A 26142-nucleotide genomic window follows, 5' to 3' on the forward strand; every position below is an offset into this window, starting at 1 on the left:
TGTTAGGAAAATCTTCTCTGAAAGAGTGGTCAGGCACTTGAATGGGCTGCCCAGGGAGATGGTAGAGTCAACATCTCTGGAGGTGCTCAAGAAACATGTACATGTGGCACTGAGGTACATAGTTAGTAGGCATGATGGGGATGGGTTGGTAGTTGGACCACATGATCTTAGTGGTCTTCTCCAACCTGAATGATTCTGTGAGCCTATGAGGAGCAGCCCTGCTGCTCCCTGCCCACATCTGGGCTGCACAGAGCTGCAGTATAGCTCCTCCTCAGGTGGATTCCAGATGAATCTGAGCACTCTTTCCTCACTTTTACATAAACTTAACTATCAGTAGAAAGTTTTCTGCTATTTAAATAAGCCTGAATCTTGCCAATGTACCAAAACATAAGTTATGTATTCTGCATAACTGACTAATTTCTATTTGAATACGTTCCTTGCAGACAGCAACTGTAGAAAGGTAAGAACTTGCTCTGGCGATTTTTCTTAATACAGAGTCCCATTCTGCTACAGTGGAAAAAGGAAACAGATTTAAGACATCATTAATCAAGAAAACCACTGCCTATGCTATGTTTCAAAAGTATACTGGATTTTAGAAATGCACTCAATTAAAACAAAGTACAAATTATGAACTAGAAACCACTGAATATGCAATCTGTCACCTTTTCATTTGGAAAACTGGAGCTTATTCAAGTTTGCTAATGATACGGCCATAAAAGTGCTCACCCTGTACGCCTCCGTGATAATAGCATTAAGTGCCTGGCTGTACCATTAATGGGCAGAGCAGTAAGCACGGACCAATAATTCAAGTTAACTCCAAAACCCTGTCTGATGGATATTCTTACAGCCAGCAGATGGAGCATAATGTACTCTTAGCTGTATGCAGACTTCTGGCTGTACATACATCACAGAAGGCTCCAATAAACATATTTCCGAAGCTGAAAAGTGCTCTTTTTCAGCCAAATATTACCACAGGCTGGATCAAATGCTTAAACAGAGCCCAGACATACTGGCTCTTCTGCATCCTCATGATATACAAGTATCATTTATTAAAGAGATATATTCAGTTTGACTGAATGTGCCTAGAATGACACTTCCTACTTTGAAAGATGTAGACTCCATAAAAATCTTCTGAATTCACTGGTAGTAAAAGAGTGAAAACAAATGTGCATTTTAGATTTGCTACGGAATCCTCCTAAAGTCTTACTTTGTACAATTTCTGCCCTGACACAGTATGGTTTGTATGTGCCCCCTGTGAAGTGTGTAAGCCATTGCAGATTTGCTTTTTGTGTGAAATAACTGCTTCAGGCTGCTTCAGAGCCTGCCCAGGTTATCAGTGTATGGACACTGTTCTGAAAGCAGCCTGTTGCTTGCAATCTTCAATTCATATAAGCAATGCATTTTCTAAAAAATTAGAACAATCTAGTGAAAGCAGAATTGGAATTTGGTGCAACAGCTGCAGGTTTCTGACACCAGCACCACATAAGAACAATGCTGAGGATAAGACAGTCAGTATTTGGCAGGGCCGACAGTCATTAAATTGATGGAAGTGCCACTGCATTGGGTAACACATATAAAACACGCATATAAAATAGCCACTTAGTACTGACAGTGTTTTCTTTCCTTGAGGTAACACACACGCTGCTCAGATCCCTCTCCTCCAGCACATAGCGTGCAACAGGTCTGTAGCTGTGGAAATACGATGGGCACATCGTGGCTGAGCATCGCTAGCAAAGGTGAGAGAGGAAAATAGGGTGAATTCAACGAAGACTGAAGAAGGCAACACGTGAGGAAGTGCTAGGCTCCCCTCAAACCGTCCTGCCGGCGGCTCGATGTGCACACAAAGATCCTTGGGCACTCAAAACGAGCGCATGATGTGGAAGCCCCGTGCCACACTCACGGCCGCTTTCTGCACCGTGCGTACTGTGCGGCCGCGCCGACGTTTTCAACCCGCTTCCTCGCTGCGGGCCGCGCCGACAAGCACGTCCCGCCGGGGAACGGGGCAGCTGACCCAGCCCCATCTCGGATCCACAGTACTGGGCTCGCCCCGTCGGGGGGAGCGACACTGCACTCCGCGCCTCGCCGCCCGCCCGAAAGAAAGCGCCCGACCGCCCACAACGCTCCACCGCCCTCCGAGGGCAACGGGGCAGGTCCCGGCCCCACGGTAAGGAGGGCGGAGCCGCCGTCCGGATTGGGGGCCGCCGGCACCGCCCGCGCTGCCGGGGGGAGGAGGCGGGAGGAGGAGGAGCGGCGGCGCGGACCGCAGCGAGCTGGCTTGGTTGCCCCTGAAGATGGCGGCGGCAGCCGCTCCTCCGGGCGCTGGCTGCTCGCCTGCGGGTGGCGGCTCCGTGCCCGTCCTCTTCTGCTTCTCCGTCTTCGCGCGGCCATCGACCGTGCCCCACGGCGCCGGCTACGAGCTGCTGATTCAGAAGTTCCTCAGCCTCTACGGGGACCAGATAGACATACACCGCAAGTTCGTGGTGCAGCTGTTTGCCGAGGAGTGGAGCCAATACATCGACCTGCCCAAGGGTTTCGTGGTCAGCGAGCGCTGCAAGGTGCGCCTCGTGCCGCTGCAGATTCAGGTGAGAGCCTCGTCCGCCCCGACGGCTGCCACAGGTGTGGGCGGGCGGCCCTGTCCTGCCACCGCCGCCCTCCCCGGCCGCGTGGAGCCTCCTCCGTGCCCGCTCCCAGTCACTCGGGCACGGGCGACTGGTGCTGGGAGCCGCCGGCGGAACGGGGATGGGGCGGCAAAGTCCAGCAGTGGCTCAGAGCGGGGCGAGCGCTGCCGCGGTGCTGCCGGAGCCGTCCGACAGCCGCAGCCCCCGGGGCACGGCGGTGCTGAGAGAGCCGCTCCCCGATGGTAGCGCAGCGGGCGCTGCTGGCGTTCTTCTCCGCGGAAAGTTTTGTGCTACTGGGCAGGGAGGCGGGCGCGCTGCGCCACGCGGGTTTGATAGCCCGGTTTTGTATTCCGTGAACGAGAACTTGTTTCACATAGTGCACGGCAGAGCTGTACGGTGGCTGAAATAACTTCTCCTTTAAAAGAGGCAGCCGGTGTGCCCAGCTTCAGGTAGTGGCAACACTACTAGGCGGAAGCTAAAAGATTGTTCTTAAATAGGGCTCTATCAGAGCTCGATTTTATGGCTTTTGGGTCCATGGGATTTCCTGTGCAGGCACGAACCAGGAGAGCAGCCTGCCAGACAGGTCCCACGCTGTGTTTCATACTCTGTGCACTGGAGATTCATGCCAGTCATGCTGCAATAGTTGCACTGGGAGCAACATTTCTTTTTTCCTTTCTTCAACGTTAAATAATTTGACCTTTAAAAAAAAATACAGTTTTAATTCAGAACATGCTTCTTAATATGTAATTCAGAACTTCTCTCTTTGACAAGCCCAAATTACTAATAAGTTGAAAACATGATATCTTAAACTGAGCCATGGCTCGTTTTCTCCCTGCTTCCAGAAATGATCCATCTCACAGTGCTTGCAAACTCTGCTTAATCATAGTGTCTTAAGCTCATAAACTTCCCAGGTGGCCTGCCTCACATAGGCTGTGTGTCAAGGATGCCTTTGAAGTCATTTTTCCTTTCTTTAACCCCGTGTATGGATATAAAAGTAAGAACTGAACTCATTTAAAAACTTATTTTGTCATTTATTATTCACTTTCTTGTTTGTTATTAATTGTATTCAGTTTAAAACCTTTCTTCTTTGTATGTTGGAGATGAAATGGGTGGGTGCTCCAGCTGAAGAAACAGCCACAGATCGTCTCCCCGACTTGCACAAAGAATTTGTACGGGCAGTGTTAAGTCAAGCAAGGATTTTAAAAACAGAACATGCGTAATCTCAGGCTGTAACAGCAGTGCGGGGTCATAGTTCTATTTCTTACTTCTGTGTACAGATTGCCACTTTGCAGAGACCTTCTTTCTGGTATCGTTTGTAGTGAAGCCGTAAATGCAGCCTGAGCATTCATAGCTGTATGTAAAAGGTCATTGTAGAAATCTCCGTGTAAAAGGTCAGTATTGGATTGGGACGCATAGAAATAGATCATTGCCCAAGTGCAGCAACTAGGTAGCTGTAACTGAATGCTGGGTTCCGAGATGAATCACAGGGTAAGCACATTGTCTAATTGATTTCACTGATGCTTTCACTGATGCTGTTGCAATTCTATGACAGTAGCAACTGTTGATATGAGAGCGGTGTTAATTCATTGTTGTTTCCTTGATGTGATTCAGCAGCTGAGAGTGAGATGGAGAGATAAGCAGCGTCATTCAGCTCGCCCTAAGCCCCCAGCAGGTGCCTGGAGACAGCTCTTTTGAGGGAGCACTTTGATACACAGAGCTGTGTTTTGTAAGACCTTTGTGTCCTGCATGATGCATAAGATGGAGAGAAGAGAAGGTTACACTTTTTTTCCTTACACTGTTCATACGTTGCTGCTGTTATTTGCCTTCTTTTTTCCTAATGTTTTTTCAGCAGTTACATGTGACATAGGTTTGTCAGACCTGCATGTTATGCAATGGGTCAAAGTACCATTTTGAATGTGTCTTCTGAGGAGGACATTCTTTCATTACTGATGTGTTGTGACTTGCACCGTTAGAAATATATTTGTTTTAAGATTAAGATTCATAAATACGTATTTCTAGACATTAATTTCGTTATTTTTTACACAAATGTTTATAACAACATATATGCACTTAGTTATGAATGCAGATTATGGTTTTTTTTTAAGCCCTGGGAAGGTTATGTCTCTGTCTGGAATGATCATTTTTTCTTGTGGAAAATATCTTTGTGCAATATCTCAAGAAGTACCACCAGAGAATGGTGCCTGACCGGCCTATTCCGATTTCCTGCCTTGGAAGACGAGGGAGAGAGTAATCTTGCTGAGAAATTACCATGTGCTCTTCTCTGAGAGCCACTTTTGTGCAGCTCAGTTCAAGGTTTGATCTGTATGGGAACATTTTTTACTGATGTTTTTTCTCCAGTCTCATTTGTGCCATTGCACTGTGGTCATATAGGTATGTTTGTTCTGTTTAGTTGTACTGGCACAGAGCATGCTCTTGAACTTCCAGTTTCCATCAGGTGCTGTAGAGGAGGTTATAGTAAAGCCAGTTGTTCAACTTGGTTACTTGTCCTGAAGCTTCTCAGTCATATGCTTGCAGTGTTGAGGGACTTCTTTCACCTCTGACAGCTGGTATGGAGGGTATTTGCTTGGAAACTGAGAAGCCGTTAAAGAGAACTTACATGTTTTAAAGCTTTTAATAGAGTGATATTTATGCCCAGGGTGGGGGAACCTTGCTGTAAAAGTTGTAACCTTTGAGAAGAGAAACAGTAAAGAGAAACCAGATGTACCAGGAGAGAAAACAGCGATCCTCATTATGACCAGGTGATAGAGGAGTTCACACAGCATTCAGATACACTCCTGAGAGTTCACTGTTGCTGCCAGAACTTCAAGGTGACTTCCAGTCAGTAGTACTTGTGTTCAATGTTTATAACCTTGTAAATGTGTAAGATTACTATTGAAATAATTGTGTAAAGCACTTCCACTTCAGGCTCTTTTGAAAGATGTGTTGGTGACTCGTGTATCTTTCTTGTCTGCAAAGTCTGCTAGGAGAATGGTATTTCATTGTTACTGAAACATAAAGTAAATACACTTGGATAAAAAAAGGGGTTTTTGTGTGTGATGGTTTTTTTTTTCTTTCTTTCTTTCTTTTTTTTTTTTTTTTTTTATGCACACATCTAATATTTAAATGCTTCCGAATGGGAAGTAACTCTAAATCTGAAGGCTCAGTCCATTTTCTCAGGGCCAGGCAGAGCTTGGTCTGAGAACAGGCTGCAGTATATGGATCTGATGAGGGAAACTGTGTTTAGTTCCAATTTTTTTTTTAAAGCAGTGGCTTTAAATTTTGATTCTGTTACAGTTAAATCCAGTATTTCTAAGTGGAAGGAGGGGAAAGGAGGAGGAGAGCAGGAGCACTTTGAAACTTAGGATTCTTCCAGTCCAAACTACTTGTGTATTTTTAATCCATGGCAAGCATTTTGATCATGACAAATTTTGTTAAAGAATTTCATACAGCCTTACTTATATGATTGTGATGTGCTGATGTAGCTTAATCTTTACTTTTAGGTGCTGTGTTGCATATAAAATGCTGCAGTTCAGCCTAATAGAATAAATAGATGTCTTCCTAACATGAATACATACAGCCAATTTTTCCATTGAACTATATTGAAGTGAATTTCTTCAGTTTATTTTCACTTTGAAAGATAAACAGTAAACTTTTCCTTTTAAAATAAGTGAGATTCTTTTCACTGTTGTCTTTTAAGGTAATTTTTGAAATGCTGTAGCTATGGATCCTCCATTCTGCTGTAGTAGAGGGCAACCTTGGCAATAGATTTGCAAGCGTTGTCACATGGGACTCTGCTTCAGTTCTCTTTCATTACATGAGCTAGGGGAAAACTGCGTTTTTTATGGGTAATGGTTCCCTTAATTTCAACTGGGGAAAGTACAGACAAAGAGCCAGTATATGTTAATATTTCTGTGAAATTGATTCTGTAATTACAGTCCATCATAGTCACACTTCATATGATTAATAATTATCTGAAGAGGTGAAATAGATGAATATTATATGTATGAATATCTATGATCTATATATATGAATATCTATTTGTAAGTAGAATAGATATTTGTATACAGATGATAGATAAAAACACCCGGCCCTTTTCTGGGGTGAGATTTAAAGCTGTATAACCTCTGGCAGTATACCTTTATGTCCTAGTCTGGATATGGTCTCAGAGATGACTTCTCTAGCTGGGTAAAAGAAGTGCATCAGGTTGTGTTGCCATCTGACATACTAATTCTTATTTTGAGGTGGAACTTCCAGCTGGAAGGGAGAAGGACCTGATAAATAAGGGAGGCAAAATGAAACAAATACAAGAGCTTGCATACAGTTTGGGGGAACTTCAGGTGATAACCATTACCTCTCTCTATGCCCTACTCTTCTAGCCTAACCCCCCTCCCACCGCCCCCACCCCCCCCCCCCCCAAGAAAAAAAAAAAAAGAGAGATTTTACTTGGTGTGGATTTTGACAGAGAATTGTTTGGCTGTAGTGGAGCACTGTTTCTGCTCACCAGCCTCCCAGCCTGCCTAATTTTTGCCATTCTCTTGTCTTTTCAAATATCTGGTTCTATGGAAAAACAGCTGGTATTGATTTTGAACTCATCATCTACTTCTGGGTTCTTTTGCCATGTGTTGCATTGCTCATTACAAACTCCAAGTTCATAAGTAAAAATGAGAACTAATGTAAGATTTATTTGTTAGAGTTTGTGAAAGTTTTTATGTAGCAAACATACATAACACAACTTTATTTTATAATGTTCTTTATATTAAACTTAGGTGCAGAAATTGTTGCATTAAACCAACTTGATAATAAAAGAAAGCAGATACAAAACTTGAGCACCTGCTCCTTGTGTTATTTGCTGTAAAAACATGGGATTCAATGGAAGTGTAAAAAGAATGCTGTCTGGAAAGGGACTTTGTTTTCAGTGCATCACTGTCAAATGGGACAAATAACGAATTGAGTGTGGTAAGGTCTGTTCTGAGTCCAATGTTTGAAAACACTGCCAAACTTCGGACAAATGCTGTTCTTACAGTAGATTCCAAGCTGGGAGAAACTGTAAGCATCTGAGAATATACAAATTGGGATTTTGTTGGTAAGTTGGATAGGTGGAGTATAACATGGTGCAGTTGAAAATGGAAAGTATTGCAGTAAAGTAGAAAAAATCAGCTACAGAAATAAAAGATGAGGGAGTGCTCAAGTAAAGATTTTGAGGTTAAATGGGATTTCTGGAGTCTTAAATATCGTCAATCATGGAAAGAGCAAATAGCATACTGGAAAATAGTTGAATGGAGCCTGTGCGGACTGTGAATTGACCAGTCTTCTCTGAGGCCTTCCTAGTGCTGAGTAGCAGTATGACAAAGAAGTAGTGTTGTTAAGGCAGTGTTGGCTGGCTGAAGTGAGATGTGGTAGTAGTGGTTGTGCGTAGGTGTCTGTATGAAAGAAGGAGGTAATACGCTTGCTTTTCAAATCCACTGTGGACAGAACTTGAAATAATGCTCTTAAGTTGTAACAGAGGAGTTGTGGGTGAGGAAAATATTGCGAAGTGAAAACAGCAGAGCTGTGGGATGGAAGGTATAGGCCCTGTAAATTGTGACCCTTTTTTAAAATGCATGAAACGGAGTAGGTATTTATGAAGAACATTTTGGTGCTCTTGATCCTTCTGCAAGGCTTCTTGTTGGCTTTTCCTATTGGCTCATGTTTGTTCCTCTGCTGAGGACAGTGATGCCTCACTGTGTAGAACTGCAGAAGAATTTAGTAGAGGTGTCTAGTGGCCACTCTACCTAATGCATGTGCAGAGACAAATTGGGTGTTGTTTTTCCTCACTGTCTGCTGAAAACCTCAAAGAATGGAGATTCCACCATCTGTAGTAAAGTTTTTATGTGCTGCTTTGCCCTTCTTGTATTAGGAGTATTTGATGCTTTGAGAGCAGTTGGCACACAAACTGTGAGGTGTGGGAATTTACTTTCTACATTTCTAACGTGGAAATAACTTTCACAGCAGCTTAAACAAACCATTTCATGCAAGTGAACATGGCTTCCTTTGTAGTTTTGTAGTCTTTGAGATCAAATTGATTTGTTTAAGAACTAAGAGATGAATCAGTGAAAGATCTGGGAGTAATATTTAAGGATTCCTGATTCTCTGTTCTTTTGAAATATAGTGTTTTACTGGTTTTGTGATTTTATTTTAGCTTAAAATGTCTGAATCTCAATTTGCAAAATATGAAGTGTATAAAATTAATGGGTACTTGCCAGGAGCACTCATTCAGTTTGATTTAAGTGTTCTGAAAAGCTCCTGAATGGATGTAATTTCTCTTGGGTTGTCTTGTAATTAAGAATAGTGTGCAGTTGCTTTTTTTTTAAATGTAGCCTTTAGCTGGAGCCTTATCTCTTGCTTCTGCAGGCAATGCAAGTAATTTCATACAAATAAAAAGCACTCTTTCAAATTGTGCCAAAATGCAGACTTTAGCTCTGTGATTTTTTTCAAAATATTTTTTAAAATCTCACTTCCATTGGACTCTGCCTGCTCAAGGGGAAATCTAGAATATTATTTTTATCATTAATATTTATTCAGTGCGTTTTCTGGCAGTAATACTGTCAACCTCCACTTTCATTTTAGCCTTTGGTCTTTCATCAACTTTGTGCTAGAAGATCTCATAGACAAAAGAAATTGACTACGTGATGCAATTATGTGTATGTGTGCTGCTTAAAGCTTGTATAAAATGGAAGTCTTTTTTTTTTAAATCTTTAATTTATCTTAATTTTGTGTCAGCTCTAAGATATGGAGAGATGAAAATGAATTCTAGGAATGTACTCCTGCTGTTGATAGCTTTTCTTTTTCCCTGATACTTTAAGTAATGTGTTCTTCCATCCCTTTTCAGAGCTTAGAATTTTCCATGTACATTTAGATTGTCTTGTCTCCCATGCAATAAAATTCTGATTACCTATTTGTCCCTGTACTGTACCACTTGTATCACATTAATTTTAGAAATGTATTGAAATCAGACTGGAACAATTTTTCTCCTTCTGTTTTGGCTCGAAGTATCATAGAATCATAGAATGGTTCCAGCCTGACTTTAAACATCACCAGGGATGGGGCATCCACAATCTCTGTGGGCAGCTTGTTCCAGTACTTCACGGCTCTTTAGTAAAAACAAAAAAGCTAACAAAAAAACCCCAAAACCTTCCTTCTGACATATAATCTATATCTCTGCTCCTCTAGTTTAGAAACATACAATCATAGAATCGCTCAGGTTGGAAAAGACCTTCAAGATCATTAAATCCAACCTCAAGCATACTACCTTAACTCTAACAACCTACTGCTAAATCGTGTCCCTGCGCACCACGTCCAGATGGTTTTTAAACACATTCAAGGATGGTGACTCAGCCACTTCCCTGGGGAGCCTATTGCACTGCTTAACAATCCTCTCTGTAAAGAAGCTTTTTCTGATATCCAACCTAAAGCTACCCTGGCGCAACTTGAGGCCGTTTCCCTTTGTCCTGTCACAGGTGAGAAGGGACCAACCCTGCTCTTGCTACAGTCACCTTTCTCTAAGAGAGCAGTAAGGTATCCTCTCAGCTTCCTTTTCCCCTTGTCCTATCAGTATATACCCTTGTGAAAAGTTGATTTTCCTTCTGTTTATAAACTTGCTTTAAATACTGGAAGGCTGCAATGAGGTCTCCCCTCAGCTTTCTCTCTTCCAGGCTGAACAAGCCCAGTTCCTTCAGCCTGTCTTCAGAGGGGAGGTGCTCCAGCCCTTGGATCATTCTTGTGGCTACCTCTGGATCCTCTCTGAAAGAATCATAGAATTACAGAATGGCTTGTGTTGGAAGGGATCTCAAGGATCATGAAGCTCCACCCCCCATGCTGCAAGCAGGGCCACCAACCTCCATATTTATTGCTAGACCAGGCTCCCCAGGGCCCCATCCAACCTGGCTTTCAACACCTTCAGGGATGAAGCATTCACAGCCTCTCTGGGCCGTCTGTTCCAGCACCTCATCACTCTCTCTGCAAAGAACTTCCCCCTGACATCCAGCTCTTCTCCAGGTTGAACAAGCCTAGCTCCCTCAGCCTGTCATTGTAGGGGAGGTTTTGCAGCCCTCTAATCACCTCTGTGTCCCTCCTCTGGATTCTCCCCAACAGCTTCCTGTCTTTCCTGTACTGGGGGCCCCAGATCTGGACACAGTACTCCAGATGGGATGTCACAAGAGCAGAGTAGAGAGGGACAGTCACCTCTCTGTCTCTGCCGGCCACTCCTCTTCTGATGGAGCCCAGGATACCATCTGCTTTCCAAGCTGCAAGAGCTTAAGTTTTTCTTCCACTAGGACCCCTAGGCCATTCTCTGCGGGGCTGCTCTCAAGGATTGCTCCTCCCAGTCTGTATAAATGCCTGGGATTCCTCCAACCCAAGTGCAAAGCCTTGCACTTTGCTGTGTTGAACCTCATTAGATTCACCTGGACCCACTTTTTGAGTCTGTTGAGGTCCCTCTGAATGGCAAAGCTGAAAGCTCCACATCCTTCCTGTTTTTGGGACCCCAGACTTGAACACAGTACTCCAGGTGGAACCTTGTGAGGGCAGGGTAGAGCGGGCTAATCACCTCTGTCATCTTGTTGGCCACTCCTCTTCTGATGGAACCCAGGATTCCATTGGCATTTTGGGATATGAGTGCTTGTGAAGTGCTGATGGTAAGTTTTTCATCAACTGGGAGCCCTAAATCCTTCTCAGCAGGGCAGCTCTCAAGGAGCTCTTCTCCCAGTTTGTTTACATATCTGAAAGTACCTCAATCCAAGTGCAAAACCTTGCACTTTTCTTTCTAGTTAGTTTCACAAGGGCCCACCTTTCAAGTTTATCTAAGTTATCTACCGCTGGATGGTATCCCTTCCTTCTATTGGATCAACCGCACCACTCAGCTTGGTATCATCAGCAGACTTGCTGAAGGTGCACTCAATCTCATCTTCTATCTCATTGATCAAAATGTTAAAGAGTACTGGTGCTGGGGACCTGGACAGGGGACTAGACCAGCCACTGGTCTAGTGGTTGGTGATCCCACCCCCAGTGGCAGGGGGATTGAAATTAGGTTATCTTTATGGTCCTTTTCAACCCAGGCCATTCTGTCATTCTATAACAGTGCTTGTTACCACCTCCACCTGGACATATGTAGAAGCATTGAAAACAACCCTCTGTAACAACCTTCCAACTAATTCCATATCTCTCCAATTTAGAGGTAAGTATGTGATGAGAAACCATGTCAAAGGCCTAGCAAAAGTCCAGGTAGATGACAGCAGTTGCCTTCCCTTTGTCCTAATCTAGGTCATTTATACTAATCTAATCTAGCTCCATTATAGAAAGCTACCAGACTGTTCAGACATGGCCTTCCCTTGGTGAAGCCATGCTGGCTTTCTCGGATCACCCACTCATCCTTCATTGCCTTAAAATGTCATTCAGGAGGATCTGATCCATGATCTTCCCAGGCACAGAGGTGAGGCTCACCAGCCTGTAGTTCCCTGGGGCCTCCTTCTTCCCTTTCTTGTAAATGGAAGTGATGTTTCCCTTTTTCCAGTCCCTGAGGAATTCACCTGACAGTCATAACTTTTCAAATATGACGGAGAACATCTCAGCAGCCAGATCCTTTAGGACCTTGGGATGCATGTCATCTGGCCCTGTTTACTTGTACCTGGTCAGTCTCATGAGTAAGTCTCAGACTTGCTCCACCCTTGCAGTGGAGGTGTGTTTACTCCCTTAATTGCCAACTAGAGGTTCAGGTATGTGAGAATCCTGGCTGTCAGTGAAGATTGAGGCAAAGAACTTAACACCTCAGCCTTCTCCATATCTGTTGTAGCCAATTCTTCTTACTCATTTAGCAGAAGAGGTATGCTGTCTTGCGCCTGACTCTTCTGACCACATACCTTTGGAATCTTTTCTAGTTTTTAACATCCCTGACCAAGTTCAGTTCCATCTGTACCATGTCTTTCCTAATCCCATCTCTGCAAGCCCAGACAGCATTCCTGTATTCTTCACAGGAGACACATCCTTGTTTCTCCCTGTACTTGCCCTTCTTGTGCTTCAGTTTGCCCAGCAGGTCCTTGCCAAACTACGTCAGTTTCCTGCCTTCACTGCCCGCTTACTGTGCAAAACAGAGAGCTCTTGCACTCTCAGAAAGGTGTCCTTAAAGAGTAGCCAGCTTTGTACCACTCCTTTGTCTCTGAGGACTTCTTCCCAAGTAATTTTGTCCAACAATTCCTTCAGCAACCTGAAGTTTGCTCTTCTAAAGTTCGGGGTCCTCACTCCTCTCATTGCCAGGCCTGTGTTCCTCGAGGTCATGAGCTCAACCAGGGCATGGTCACTGCAGCCTAGGCTACTTCCAATCTTAATATTGTTAACTATCTCCTCCACATTGGTGAGGAGATGTACCTCACCATGTACAGCACCATGTACAGCAAAGCTTCACCTCTGATTGGTCGGTCCAGTAGTTGAACCAGGAAATTGTACTTAGTGGACTCCAGGAGTCTCCTGGAATGCATACAGTTCACTGTGTTATCTTGCTGGCAGATATCTGGGTTGTTGAAATTACCCGTCTGGAAATGAAACTTTTTGCAGCTGAAGCAGGAAGGTCTTATCAACAGAATTCTCTAGATAGGTGGCCTGTAGTAGACCTGGACTACCAGTTTAGCTTTGATCTCATTCCTAATTTTAATCCACAGGCTCTCAACCTGTTTCTGACTGCTTCTCAGTGTGATCTCCTCATGGTCTCTTCATTTCTTAACACAGAGGGAACTCACCTGCCCCTCCTACATGTTATCAAAGAAGAATCATAGAATCATAGATTTGGGTTGGAACATCTTCAGGATTATCTAGCTCCAGTCCCCCCTGCTATAGGCAGGGATACCTCCCACTAAGGTGATTTTAGTATGAAGTAGCATTAATTTTAACTCTGAAAAGCAGAGAGCCAAGACTTAGGATACTCAAATCAAGCAGAGAGGCTGTGCAAGAACAGAGAGCTAGGCCTGATGATAACTGTGCCAGCAGGAGAAGGAGGTTTTGCAAGAATGAAGGCAAAGACCCATGCTGCACAGACGGGGCTTAAAGATCATGCAGATCAGGTTCATTAGCTGATTCCTGAGGCTGTTACATGCTGGCCACCAAGCTGACCATTCTCAATACCAGCCTCTCTGCCCTGCCCATTCCCCAGTGCTCTGGGCAAATCAGTCCTTATTGGAGATCTTAATGGAGAGTAGGGGAAACCTGATGACCTTGCAGGTTGTCACCTCCATCACAGAATAGCTGAGGTGAGTAGGGACCTCCTGAAGTCATCTGATCCCATTTCTCACTTCAAAAAGGGCTTTTGAGCATTTCTGTTGGGAGCACTTCTGGATTCCCAGGCACAGGAACAGGGATGCATGGGGTACAGCTGTGAGCCCCAGGGAGTTCAGGAGTTTAGGTTCTGGGGATCTTCCCTGTGCTGGATCCTGTGCTGGAGAGTTCTAGCTGTGCGCAGGAGTTCCCACTGGGTAGGCAACAGGGACTGGGGCTGCTGTCATGTCCTCTGGCGTCATGGGAGTCATCCCTACTGCGCTGCTGCACAGTTGTGGCAAAGAACCATTGCACAGTCAGCTCTTTGTCCTCTCAGACAAGTATGCAGTAGCACAGTGAGAACTGCCTTATCCAGGCTACAGAAGCACAGTCTGGAGATGATGAGGCACCACACTTCAGAGGCTGAAAGCATCCCAGCTTTCAAGATCCGCTTCAGCTCCTGATGCAGCGAGGGCAGCAGGAGCTTGAGAATAGCTGGATGCTGGCTGTAGAGATATGCCCATATGTGGGGTTGGAGGCCACCTATGGAAACCCTGGACTCGCAGCCTGTGATTGAGAGCCTAGGTGTCTAGGAGCTCTCGCTGCCTGGTGGACCATGGCTGATATCCCTTCAGATGTTGTAACAGTGAGCTCCCGAGAGACTCTGTTTGTCCTCACCAAGTGCAGAATGGAGCTAACCCTTCTTTTGCAGAGGGAAAACTGGGGCTTTCTCTTAGCCCACTGATGAATGTATTGAAAAAAGAGCTGATGAAGGCATGGCATCATGGAGCTGCTGTTGCCACAGGTGTCCAAGCATATACAGCAGTGATTCTCTAGTACTGAGGCCATAATGTCCACCTGCAGTGGTTGGCTGGGGAGAGTGGGCAATGACCAGCCTCCGCCTCTCACTGGTGTTTGCATGAGACCAGGCCTGCTGGCAACTGATAGGAGCAGCTTCTCCTACCACTGGAAAGGGATCTTAAGATGGGAGTTGGGAAGGATCATTGATAGAGCTTTAAACTAGGTATGAAGGGCAGTGGGGATGTAACTGGGGTCAGTAGAATGGAGCCCATATGTACTGTCAGGTGCTTGTAGGAGAGGGATGTGCTAGTAAGATCCCACAGTCTTGTGTCTCGGTGAAGGAGGAGAACGACTCACCCTTTTGTAGGAAGAACATGAGGATTGGTGTGAGGTTGGTGGCTATGGAAACCTGAGTATGGTCATGAGGGTACTAGGACTACTGCCACTCAAAAAGAGGCCCAGCTCAGGTGCTTTTACACTAATGCACACAGCATCGGTAATAAACAGGAGGAGCTGCAGGCCATTGTGTGGTCAGAAAGCTACAATACAGTCACCATCATGGAAACATGGTGGAATGACTCAGCTGGAGTGCTGTGATGGATGGCTACCGACTTTTCAAAAGAGATAGGCAAGGCAGAAAGGTGGTGGTGTAGCCCTCTATGTAAAGGGAGAATGTGAATGTATGGAAATTAATGATGGTGATGATAGGGTTGAGAGCTTGTGGGTCAGAAGAAAAGCGAAGGCCAATAGGACTGATATTATCATGGGAGTCTTCTACAGGCCACTCAACCAGGATGAAGTGGTGGACAAGACACTTTACCGAGAGTTGGGTGAGGTCTCACTGTCTCTTCCCCTTGTTCTTGTGGGGAACTTCAACTTCCCAGACATCTGCTGGATTTATAGTACAGCAGGTAGAGAACGGTCCCGGAGATTCCTAGAGTGTGTGGGAGATTACTTCCTGACCCAGCTGGTGAAGGACCTAACAAGGGGAAACAAAATCCTGGACCTGCTGTTTGTTAACAAAGAAGATCTTGTTGGGGATGTAAAGGTTGGAGGCCATCCGGGGATAGTCATCATGAGATAGTAGATTTCTCGATCCTTGTTGAACCATGGAGGGGAGTCAGCAGAGCTGCCACCTTGGACTTCTGGAGGGTAGACTTTAACCTCTTTAGGATCACGGTTGAGAGGGGCCCTTGGGAGGTAGTTTTGGAGAGCATGGGAGTCTAGGCCCAGGAAGGCTAGGAATACTTCAGGGAAGTAATTTTGAAGGTGCAGGAGCTGACCATGTCCAAGTCACGGAAGATAAGCCAACGGACAAAAGAGGCTGGAGTGGCTGAACAGAGACCTTTAGCTGGACCTCAAGAACACAAGGAAAGTTTATGGTCTTTGGGAGAGTGAGCAAGCTACTTATGGTGAGATACAGATACATAGTGAAGCTGTGTGGGGAGAAAATTAAAAAAGCCAAAGCCCAGGTAGAACTGAGCTTGTCAACTAAGGTAAAGAACAACAATAGGTATTTCTATAAATACATCAACAGCAAGAGGAGGGCTAGGGAGGATCTTGCCCTTGTTGGACACCGAGGGCAACTTAGTGACCAAGGATCAGGATGAGGCTGAGGTATTTAATGCCTTCTTTGCCTCAGACTTTAGTAGTAAGAGTTGTTACTCCCTGGGCACAAAGCCCCCTGCAGTGGTAGATAGGGATGAGGAACAGAATAGGCCCTGCACGATCCACAGTAAGATGGTTTTGGACCTGCTCTGAAGCTGGATGCTCACAAGTCCATGGGGCTTGATGAATTGCACCCTAGATTAACAAGGGAGTTGGTGGATGTGTTTGCCAAGCCACTCTCCATCATTCGTCAACAGTCCTGGCTAACCGTGGATGTCCCGGCAGATTGGAGACTGGCAGATGTGACATCCATCCTCAAAAAGGGCTGGAAAGATGATCCTTGTAGCTACAGATGTATCATTCTCACCTCGGTGCCAGGGAAGGTTATGGAATGGATAATCTCTGGCCCCATCATGGACCAGTTAAAGGTCAACCAGGGGATCAGGCCCAGTCAGCATGGCTTCTCGAGTGGTAGATCCTGTTTGACAAACCAGATTTCATTCTATGACAAGGTGACTTGCTTAGTGGATGAAGGTACGGTTGTCAATGTGGTCTGCCTGCACTCCTGTAGAGCCTTTGACACTGTCCCCCACAACATTCTCATGGAAAAGCTGGTACGGATGGACATACGCTCCATTGGGTGAAAAGCAGGCTGGATGACCAGGCCCAAATTGTTGTGGTCAGTGTAATTAAATCCAGTTGGTGGCTGGTCACAAGTGGTGTCCCCCAGGACTCCATCCTGGGGCTGCTTCTATTTAACATCTTTATTAACGATCTTGATGAGGAGATTGAGTTCATCCTCAGTAAGTTTGCAGGCGACACCAAGTTGGGAGGGAGTGTGGATCTGCCAGAGGGAAGAAGGGCACTACAGAGGGACCTGGATAGACTGGATGGATGGGAGTGATGGTAAACTGTATGAGTTTCAATAGGGCCAAGAGTTGGGTCCTGCATTTTGGTCACAACAACCCCAGGCAACTTTATAGGCTTGGGAAGGAGTGGCTGGTAAGATCTTGGGCTGAAAGGGACCTTGGTGTACTGATGGACAGTCAGCTAAATATGAGCCAGCAGATTGCCCAGGTGGCCAAAAGGCCAGTGGCATCGTGGCTTGTGTCAGGAATGGTGCGGTGAGCAGGACTAGGGAAGTCATCCTGCCCCTGTAGTCGGCACTGGTGAGGCCTGACCTCGTGTACTCTGTTCAGTTTTGGCACACCAGTACAGAAAGGACATTGAGCTGCTGGTGCAGGTCCAAAGAAGGGCAGCAAGGCTTCTGAAAGGGCTTGGAGAATGTGCTTTATGGGTAGAGACTGAAAGAAAGGGGCTGTTTAGTCTGTGGAAAAGGAGGCTGAGGGAAAACTTTACTTCTCTCTTCTAATATCTGAAAGGCTTACAGTGAGAGCGGGGTTGGTCTCTTCTCACTGATGATGGGTGACAGGATGAGGGGAAATGGCCTTAAGTTGCACCAGGGTACGTTTGGTTTGGAAATCAGGAATAACTTCTTTGCAGAAAGGGTTGTTAGGCACTGGAATAGGCTCCCCGGGAGGTGGTTGAGTCACCATTCCTGTATGTGTTTAAAAACCATTTGGATGTGGTGCTCAGGGAGATGATTTAGCAGAGAGTTGCTAGGGTAATATGGTTAGGTTGTGGTTGGACTTGATGATCTTGAAGGTCTTTTCCAAACTGAGCAATTCTGTGATTCTGTGTTGCTGCAGCAGGTGCTACTGGAAAAGACAGGCCACATCATATCCTGACCTGGAGAGGGGGGGATGTTCCTGAAGGAGGAAACCCTGCCAGCTTTCCATGGAGTGTGCCACACACAGCTTCCCTCTGCTGCTGTGAGTCTGTGTCTCCTGAGCGCCCCCACTGCCAGGACACAAAACCAGCACCAAGGCAACTAATGCTCCTGACTCCAGACCTTGCTCATCTGAACTGTGAGCAGGAGCTGGCTGGGTATCGCCCTGCCTGGATATGAGCAGTGAGGGTTACGTGTTTCAGGAGCAGTGATGCAGTATGGCTGGAGCACTTGCTCTGTGAGTGGGATGTGTTTTTGATGAGGACTACATGGTGCTGGTGGGGAAGGGACTGTGGGGAACGGGACGGGCTCTTCACAACAGTGCCAGATGGGAGAAGCGGAGACGGTCATATCAGCTGTGACTGGAGAGGTTTAGGGCTGGAGGAAAGGAAAAATGAAAAAACAGTAAGTGAGCTATTCAGCAAGGTAGTGCTGCCCTGAGTGTGGAAGTTTTCAAGACCTTCATGGACTAATCCAAAACATAAATCTCACAAGCCTAAGGGATGGATGCACAGTGAAGTCCAGGAAGATAAAGCATTGCCAGTGTGAAAGGTAAGAGAGTTTCCCAAATGTGCAAGGACTTCCAGAAGTTGCAGTGTCAGAAACCTTACCAAGCTCAGAATTTCCCTGATTTCCACTTTGTGCCTGAGGCCTGCAGGACCAGCTGTGTCTGTGGCAATTGACGCGTGTATCTTTATGTAGGATCGAGCAGCAGCTCTTGGTGTGAAAGCCAGCAGACGCCTATCATACTGCTGCTCACTTTGTATGGCTGGCTTCTTTCCCCTTGCTAGATTACCACAGGCCTTGTCCTCTGCTCTCTCTGTGCCTCATTTGTTAGAGCTGAGCACCATGGGGCCTCAGATGTGGCTCTTGTCCTGATTCAGGTGCCTTGCGAGTGCAGGATCCAGACCCTGTGGCAGACAAAGGTAGGTGTAGAGGCTTTGCATGAGTTGAGCATATCTGGCTCTGTGGAGTTCTTTCTCCTCAGGACACGGAAATGCTGCAGGACCACGTGTTCCTTCTTCATGGCCCTGGGGTCCGGCCCCATGGCTCACAGAAAAGGTGCCCTGCAAGGACTTCATTCCCCTGCTGTGACAACAGGTGCTGCCTGGGCAGTAGGCAAGGCTCCATAGTGTTGTAGGGCACCTGAATCAGGGCCTAGATGCCCTGCAAGAGCACACATCCCCTCTCTGTGGCTTTTAGACAGAGGTGCAAGGCTTGCACTGTCTGAGAAACAGATAATACAGCCCTTGAGACAGAGGAAAGAGGTTCCCTTGGTGAGACTCTTTGGCTCAAGTTGAAGGGAAGGAAGCTCTCAAAGGCCAGTGCTGGACCAGTGGGGCTTGAATCAGGGCTTAGTAGCACTGCAAGAGCAAAGGACCAAGTACCATGATGCTTGAGTCAGGAAAGAGAGGCTTTGCAGAATCATTGCATGAGGAATCATATAATTGCATAGAATCATAGAATCACCAAGGTTGGAAAAGACCTAAAAGATCATCCAGTCCAACCGTTCACCTATTCCCAATAGCTTTCACTAAACCATGTCCCTCAACACAACATCCAGTCTTTCCTTGAACACCCCCAGGCTCGGTGACTCCACCACCTCCCTGGGCAGTCCATTCCAGTGCCTGACCACCCTTTCTGAAAAGTAATACTTCCTGATGTCCAGCCTGAATCTCCCCTGCCGTAGCTTGAAACCATTCCCCCTGGTCCTATCACTAATGACACGAGAGAAGAGGCCAACCCCCAGCTCACTACAACCTCCCTTCAGGAAGTTATAGAGAGCAATAAGGTCTCCCCTGAGCCTCCTCTTCTCCAGGCTGAACATTCCCAGCTCCTTCAGCCTCTCCTCATAGGGCCTGTGTTCCAGACCCTTCACCAGCTTTGTTGCCCTCCTTTGGACACGTTCCAGGGCCTCAATGTCTTTCTTGCAGTGAGGGGCCCAATGAGTAGGGCCAATGAATGAGGGTGATAGAGAGAAAATTCCCCTTCAGGACCGAATGTGCAGGCACAGTGGCACACTGATCTGCAGAAAGAGTCTCTGCAAGAGCAGAGGACTGAGTCACATACTGCTTGGGTGATGGGAAAGCTCCACAAAGGCCAGTCAGCTAATCTCAGCAGTGCTTGAGTCAATGCACAGAAGCTTCACAAGAGCATGAGGCCAGGTATTATGGAACCCTGCTCAGGGAAAATGGTTCTTGCAAGGCATAATGCTTTAGTTACAGCAAACAAAATCTACATCAGGAGTGGGTGGATCTTCGTGGTGCCTATTTGTGCTCTAGGACACCAGCTTTCCAGACTTCTTGTTCTGCTGCTTCTTCAGAAAGGCTCTCACTAGCATTAAAAACATCATTTTCTTTTTCAGATGACTACTTTAGGCAACCTGACACCATCAAGCACTGTGTTTTTTTGTTGTGATATGCAAGAGAGATTCCGTCCTGCCATAAAATACTTCGGTGATATCATCAGCGTAGGTCAACGGCTGGTATGTTGGTTGTTTTCCATTAAGTTTTGATGACATATTTAAATTGCTATGTATAGCTAGCTTATAGATTATTCAGTTTCAAATAATAGGCATTTCTTTGCTTTTGTCATTCTTTGATCATTTATTTTTGTCTCTTTCTTTTCCATTCCCCTGACAGCTCCAAGGTGCACGGCTCTTAGGAATTCCAGTCATTGTAACAGAACAGTATCCCAAAGGCCTTGGCAGCACTGTACAAGAAATTGATTTAACAGGAGCTAAACTTGTGCTTCCCAAAACAAAGTTTTCAATGGTTTTGCCAGAAGTTGAAGCAGCATTAGCAGAGATTCCTGGAGTCCGCAGTGTTGTCCTGTTTGGAGTAGAAGTATGTGCCTCTCCATTCTTATACTGTTCTGTGCCGTTATCTGTTGGCCTACAATAGTTGTAGCATTGCTTTCTGTAATTAAAAAAGGCCAATTTATTTTGCATAGACCTTATAATTCATATATCCTCCATGAAATGGATTATCCTTTTGCTCTAAGACATTATCTCATAAAATTTGAAAACAGATGTTTTTAAGCTTAACTTAGTTGGCATTTTAAAAACCATATTGTGAAACCCAGTTCTCTAGTAATGTAATGCATAGAAAAATGCTTATTTGAACCCTAATTAATTATGTGATTTAATTTGGCACTGTACTATACAGGTAGTATAGTGCATGATAGAGTAGTGACTTATTTGCATCTTTTTTTTTTTTTTGGCCTTTGTTTCCTCTCCTATAGACTCATGTCTGCATCCAGCAAACAGCACTGGAATTAATTGGCAGAGGTCTGGAAGTTCATATTGTAGCTGATGCCACCTCATCAAGAAGTATGATGGACAGAATGTTTGCTCTTGAGGTAATGTTTAATGGCAAAAATTAATGGATTATTATCCCTTCAGCTTCTATGCTAATTTCTGTATTTGTTATTTCTGACAAGGAGTTTCTCAGAACAGTTGACTGTAATCATATGCAGACTTAAGAAGAGGAAGATGCTGTGATTCTCAGAACAATTCCACAGCAGAGAAATATTTTTTTTATTTTTCCACCCTAAATTTTGATGTAATATGTAGAAACCATTTTGGGATATTAGGATTAGAAAAGTGATTGTTTCATGCAGTATGGTTTTCTCTGTATAACCATTTGCATTTCTTGACATTTTGTTAAGCAGTGTTTACAACAGAATAAAAGTACTACAGAGCTTTTGTTTTTGTTGTTCCAAACAGTATTTGTTCTGCTGCTGAAAATCCTTGAAATGTAGAGGAGTATAATAAGTGTTTCTGTTCAAAACTTATTCTTGTCTGTCCCTCCCTCTGTTCTTCTTCATCAGTGAAAATTAAAGCTTAATCTCACGACTGTGATTATAGTAAAGACTTTCTTTCCCCCTTCATGGGGCTTAGTCAAAGATTTAGTAGTTTAACATACATGTTGAGAAAGTGGAGATAAATATAACAGGATAGTTTAAAAGTAACTATGTGCTAGAAAATTTATGCAAATGGAATTTCTATGGTGTGCTCTAACTTTCCATTGCTGAACGTCAAAAACTGATATGTAGTTTTTGAAGGTTTTGTCCTGAGCCTTTGTGTTTATTTGGAAATTGAAGCTAACAATAACTACTGTTTTGTACTCTTTTTCATAGAATTGAAGAAGAGTTATAATTTTTACTGTTTCTCATAAACTTGAATTAAGTGGAAGCTTAAATGTCATCTCTCAAATACTTCATAATCACACACACAGTGTAGAAATGACTGAAATCATGAAGTTCCTAAGTGAATGTTGTATTGTGATGGTAGCAGTAGCAGATGAAACAGACAAAACTGACATTGGAATCTGTTTGCCATTTTTTATGTCTTTGTACATTTGTTTATCACTTACAGTGTGTTTGCAAACATAGAAATTGGTTCAGTGCAACAGAGATTGAATTACTCAGCAGCTAGCTTTTCTTTTCTTTCCAGTCAAAAAGGCATTGATCATCTCAAAAGCAAAACTGCAAAACTTGCAAAAACTGTAATTCAAGAAAACTGATGAGTATTAAGGAAATTTTTAGTATGGTTTTTCAAAATTTTCTCACAAAGAAAAACGTTTTGCTGTGGACTGTGAAGCAGTCAGCACTGTAGTATGATCTGGGGAATTCTTCTCCCTGTCTGTCCTTGCGAACTCTGTCTTCTCTTCGTACTGTAGAACTGGGGGCTGTGGGCTAGAATAAACAAAATCTGGGCACAATAAGGAGCAGGAGACCAGGAGAAGGAGACACAACCAGGGAGAATGTCAGTGATCCTGACTGACCATGGCTTTGTGCTTCCTTAGAAAATTGGTAAAATACCAAAGCATTGAAAGAGGTCTTTAGTCTTAACGTACAGCTGACAGCTGCTAGTCGGAGTCTTTTAATTAGTGAGTATTAAGTAGTCTTTTCATGAGAACTTGCTGAAATAATTCATCCCAGCTGGTCAAGATTGTGGCCGTTCTTGATCTCTGCCCTGTCTGCTGCTAAAGCCTTGTGTCACTATTTGGTCTTGAATTAAGGCAGCTGAGTCTGTTCCTGCTGAATTTCTTTATTCTTCCTCATCTGTTCTAATTTATTCTTTTGGTGTAGATGAACGTATGCTTGTTTCTTTCCTCTGGAAGGCAGTGATCTAAGAAAGCATTTCCTTTCCTTGAAGATCAGCCACACTTTAGTGGTCCCCTAAATTAGTAATTTTTCTCATCATTACTTTATGATATAAACAACTTAACTGCAGTGATTTATGTCTTCTCTAGAAAGTTTGGAGCACCTCTTTAATAATTGCAGTAGAAACCGGACTGAAGACATTTTTTACCTTTTACTTTGGTTAATTCAGGACCATGTAGGTGCATTAGATTTGATGGGCAGAGTATGACTGAGGGAAAGATGGATCCAGTAGGAGTTTTACTGCCAAAGCATATGTTCTATTGGGAGACTTAAGGCGAGCGGGTAGGTGGGCAGCATTTACTTAAGGATGACTCTGCTATACAGGCAACAAGCACACTATTAGAAGTGTAAAAACTTTGCAGTATGTCATATGGCTTGGGCTGCACGGAGAATTGCTCTGTTTAATACACATAAAAGATCTAGCAGACCTCTTTCAGTTTTGCTTTTTATGTAGCTGTGCTTTTAATTCTGTAGTCTTTCAGAATTAACTTGGGAGTTACTAAGCTGTAATGAGATGTCCATTAAAGCCATCTACTACTGTACTAGTATGATGTATATGTTCTGTTGAAAAGCTTTTCTCTGTCTCTGGGGGTTATTAGTGTGAGTGTGCTGTGTAGCCCAAAGACCAAAATACTACCATGTAAACAAGTCCAGAAAGAAAAATTGGTACAACTATATTTCTTGCTTAATTCTTTTTGCTTGGATTTAGGTATTTTCCCTTTTCCCAATTCTTTTTTCCTAAGGCCTTTCAAGTCTGTATGAGTGTTAAGGAAGCTAATCTGCTCAAGTGCACAAGGGGATGGGGTGTTAATAGAAGAGAGAGTTGGTCTACTACATTTTAAATCTTGGGGAAAAAATCCAGTCCAACTTGGAAGCCTTATTTGTAACCCAGTAGAGCATTTTTCCCAAGTCCACCAATGGTCAATTTCCATTCCAGTGTTATAAATGGTGTTGTTAGGAAGTACTGGAATTCGGCCAGTGATACCTTTGTTAATAGTAGATAGTTTTAAAAATAACAACCATCTCTTTCATGCAGTGTATGCTCCTTCATGCTTCGAAGATCTGACATTTTTTTCCTCTGCTCTTTTCTGTTTCAGCGTCTTGCTCGTACTGGAATCATAGTTACTACTAGTGAAGCTATTTTGCTGCAGCTGGTAGCTGATAAAGAGCACCCAAAATTCAAAGAAATCCAAAATCTCATTAAGGCAAGTGCCCCTGAGTCAGGCCTCCTTTCCAAAGTTTAAAGAGCATGTGGAGGAAGTAAATGTCCTTGTCGTCTTTAAGGATTGTGGAAAGCTCAAGCACACACATACACCTTCTTTCACACTAAGTTTGGCAGAAGTGTAAAATTAAAAATTGAAATACCTGTGCTTGCCTTAGCAAAAATTGTCTGGTTATATTTCTGGGTGCCACAGTGTTCTGTTCAGTCACAGCTGTCAGAGGCTTAGCGTACCATAGGACCCTTTGTTGTCAAACTTAATTTGTTTGTACTTAATTTAAGAAAATAAAAATTAAGAGAGGTGCCTGTTATCCTATTCACTGATTGTAACAGCTCAAAAGAAAGTGCATACTTCTGTGAAACTTCTTGATTGTGCACTTTGTTGAAATATTCTGTGATACTGTTTTACTTTTGTATTAGAAGATAAATACATGTGGGATAAATGTGTTGTGATATGCTTTAATGTTCTATGTAAATGAAATATTTTAATAGGACATAAGTTAGAAAGGACTAAGATGCCTGGAATACATATGTGCATTTGTTCATTAGGATAAAATATAAACGCTTTACTTAGTAAACAAGATGCATAGATCAAACAACTTCTGATATCTGATTGCTTTCAGTTGCTGAAGCTTGCACGGAAATTTGTGATTGCCCTGCAATTGAATGCCTAGCCCTGTATAATTTATACATACAAAAGTCTGCCATTTAATGAGATCTTCGCAAACAACTGACATAGAATCATTAAGATTACCATAAATTTAAGCATTTTGGCAGTGCTAAGGGTTTAAAGAGCAAAAGCTTTTCAACTTTGAGTGCTAAATCTACTATTATATTTAGAAGGGTTTTTGTTTTTTGTTTTACCCTGTCTTAGTTAGATTTAATAATTCCATCTGATCCATTTGACAAAGCAAGCTTTGAAACAAACGTCAGCTTCTCTAAGTTTGTGTTTGTTTTTGTAGTCTACAGCTGAGTGGAGATTGAATGGAATTTGATGTGAAAGCATACTTCCGTGAAATATTGTCTGTAACTTATTGATATAAAATATATTTTCTATCTCAAACCATTTAACACATGATTGCTCATAAAGGCACTTCTTTCGTGCTCTAGTGGTTTAAACAATATTATAAAAAGTTTACATTGTGACTGAGACATTTATTTTTTTAAAAGAAAAAGGGGATGTTATACTGAGCGCTGATCTTTTTGGTAGAAAACTAATTACAGTACATGTATGGCTTTAAATTGCATATTTTCCCCACAAGATGGCTCTAAAAGAATTGTTTGAGAGTTATAACCTTTATATGTTCAAAATAAATAAAACATTAACATTTGCTGTCTCTCTTATGCTTGTGATATTTATTGAAGAGCAAATCCCAAAAGGTTTGCTTGCCATAGACCTTGTTCTATTTTGTGCAGCTGTGGAATTCCTATAGATGTCATGGGAATTTTGTGTAAAGATCAAGGATGGAAAACGTCTAATAATTCTTGCCTTCTGTGTCTTGTTACAGTGATATTTAGTGCTCCAAAACTTGAGGAATGAACATTGTGCTTCAAGTTGGAGGCAGGGAGGGAAGTTAAGTTGAAGAACCATTGTCCTACATCACTGACCTACTTTTTACTTTCTTTTCTGGTATATTAATCATGCTGCCTAGCAGAATGAA

At 43.7% G+C, this 26142-nt stretch overlaps 1 protein-coding gene across 1 annotated transcript; it reads left to right on the forward strand.

The window, feature by feature from the left end:
- Positions 1–2224: 2224 nt before the first annotated feature.
- ISOC1 (isochorismatase domain containing 1) lies at positions 2225–25812 on the forward strand. Its single transcript, XM_048931933.1, has 5 exons — positions 2225–2582; positions 20459–20578; positions 20736–20939; positions 21337–21453; positions 24360–25812. Exons 1-5 carry the CDS (start codon positions 2292–2294, stop codon positions 24504–24506), a joined length of 879 nt encoding a protein of 292 aa, XP_048787890.1. The 5' UTR covers positions 2225–2291; the 3' UTR covers positions 24507–25812.
- Positions 25813–26142: the final 330 nt, after the last annotated feature.

This window comes from Lagopus muta, chromosome Z (assembly GCF_023343835.1).
Source record: "Lagopus muta isolate bLagMut1 chromosome Z, bLagMut1 primary, whole genome shotgun sequence".
Taxonomy (NCBI): domain Eukaryota; kingdom Metazoa; phylum Chordata; class Aves; order Galliformes; family Phasianidae; genus Lagopus; species Lagopus muta.

Bases quoted from the DNA above. Each gene is read 5' to 3' on its own strand.
- ISOC1 (XM_048931933.1), top strand. From the start codon at position 2,292: ATGGCGGCGGCAGCCGCTCCTCCGGGCGCTGGCTGCTCGCCTGCGGGT. The intron at 2,583-20,458 runs GTGAGAGCCTCG...TTTCTTTTTCAG, and splicing joins TCGTGCCGCTGCAGATTCAG to ATGACTACTTTAGGCAACCT. The intron at 20,940-21,336 runs GTATGTGCCTCT...CCTCTCCTATAG, and splicing joins TTGTCCTGTTTGGAGTAGAA to ACTCATGTCTGCATCCAGCA.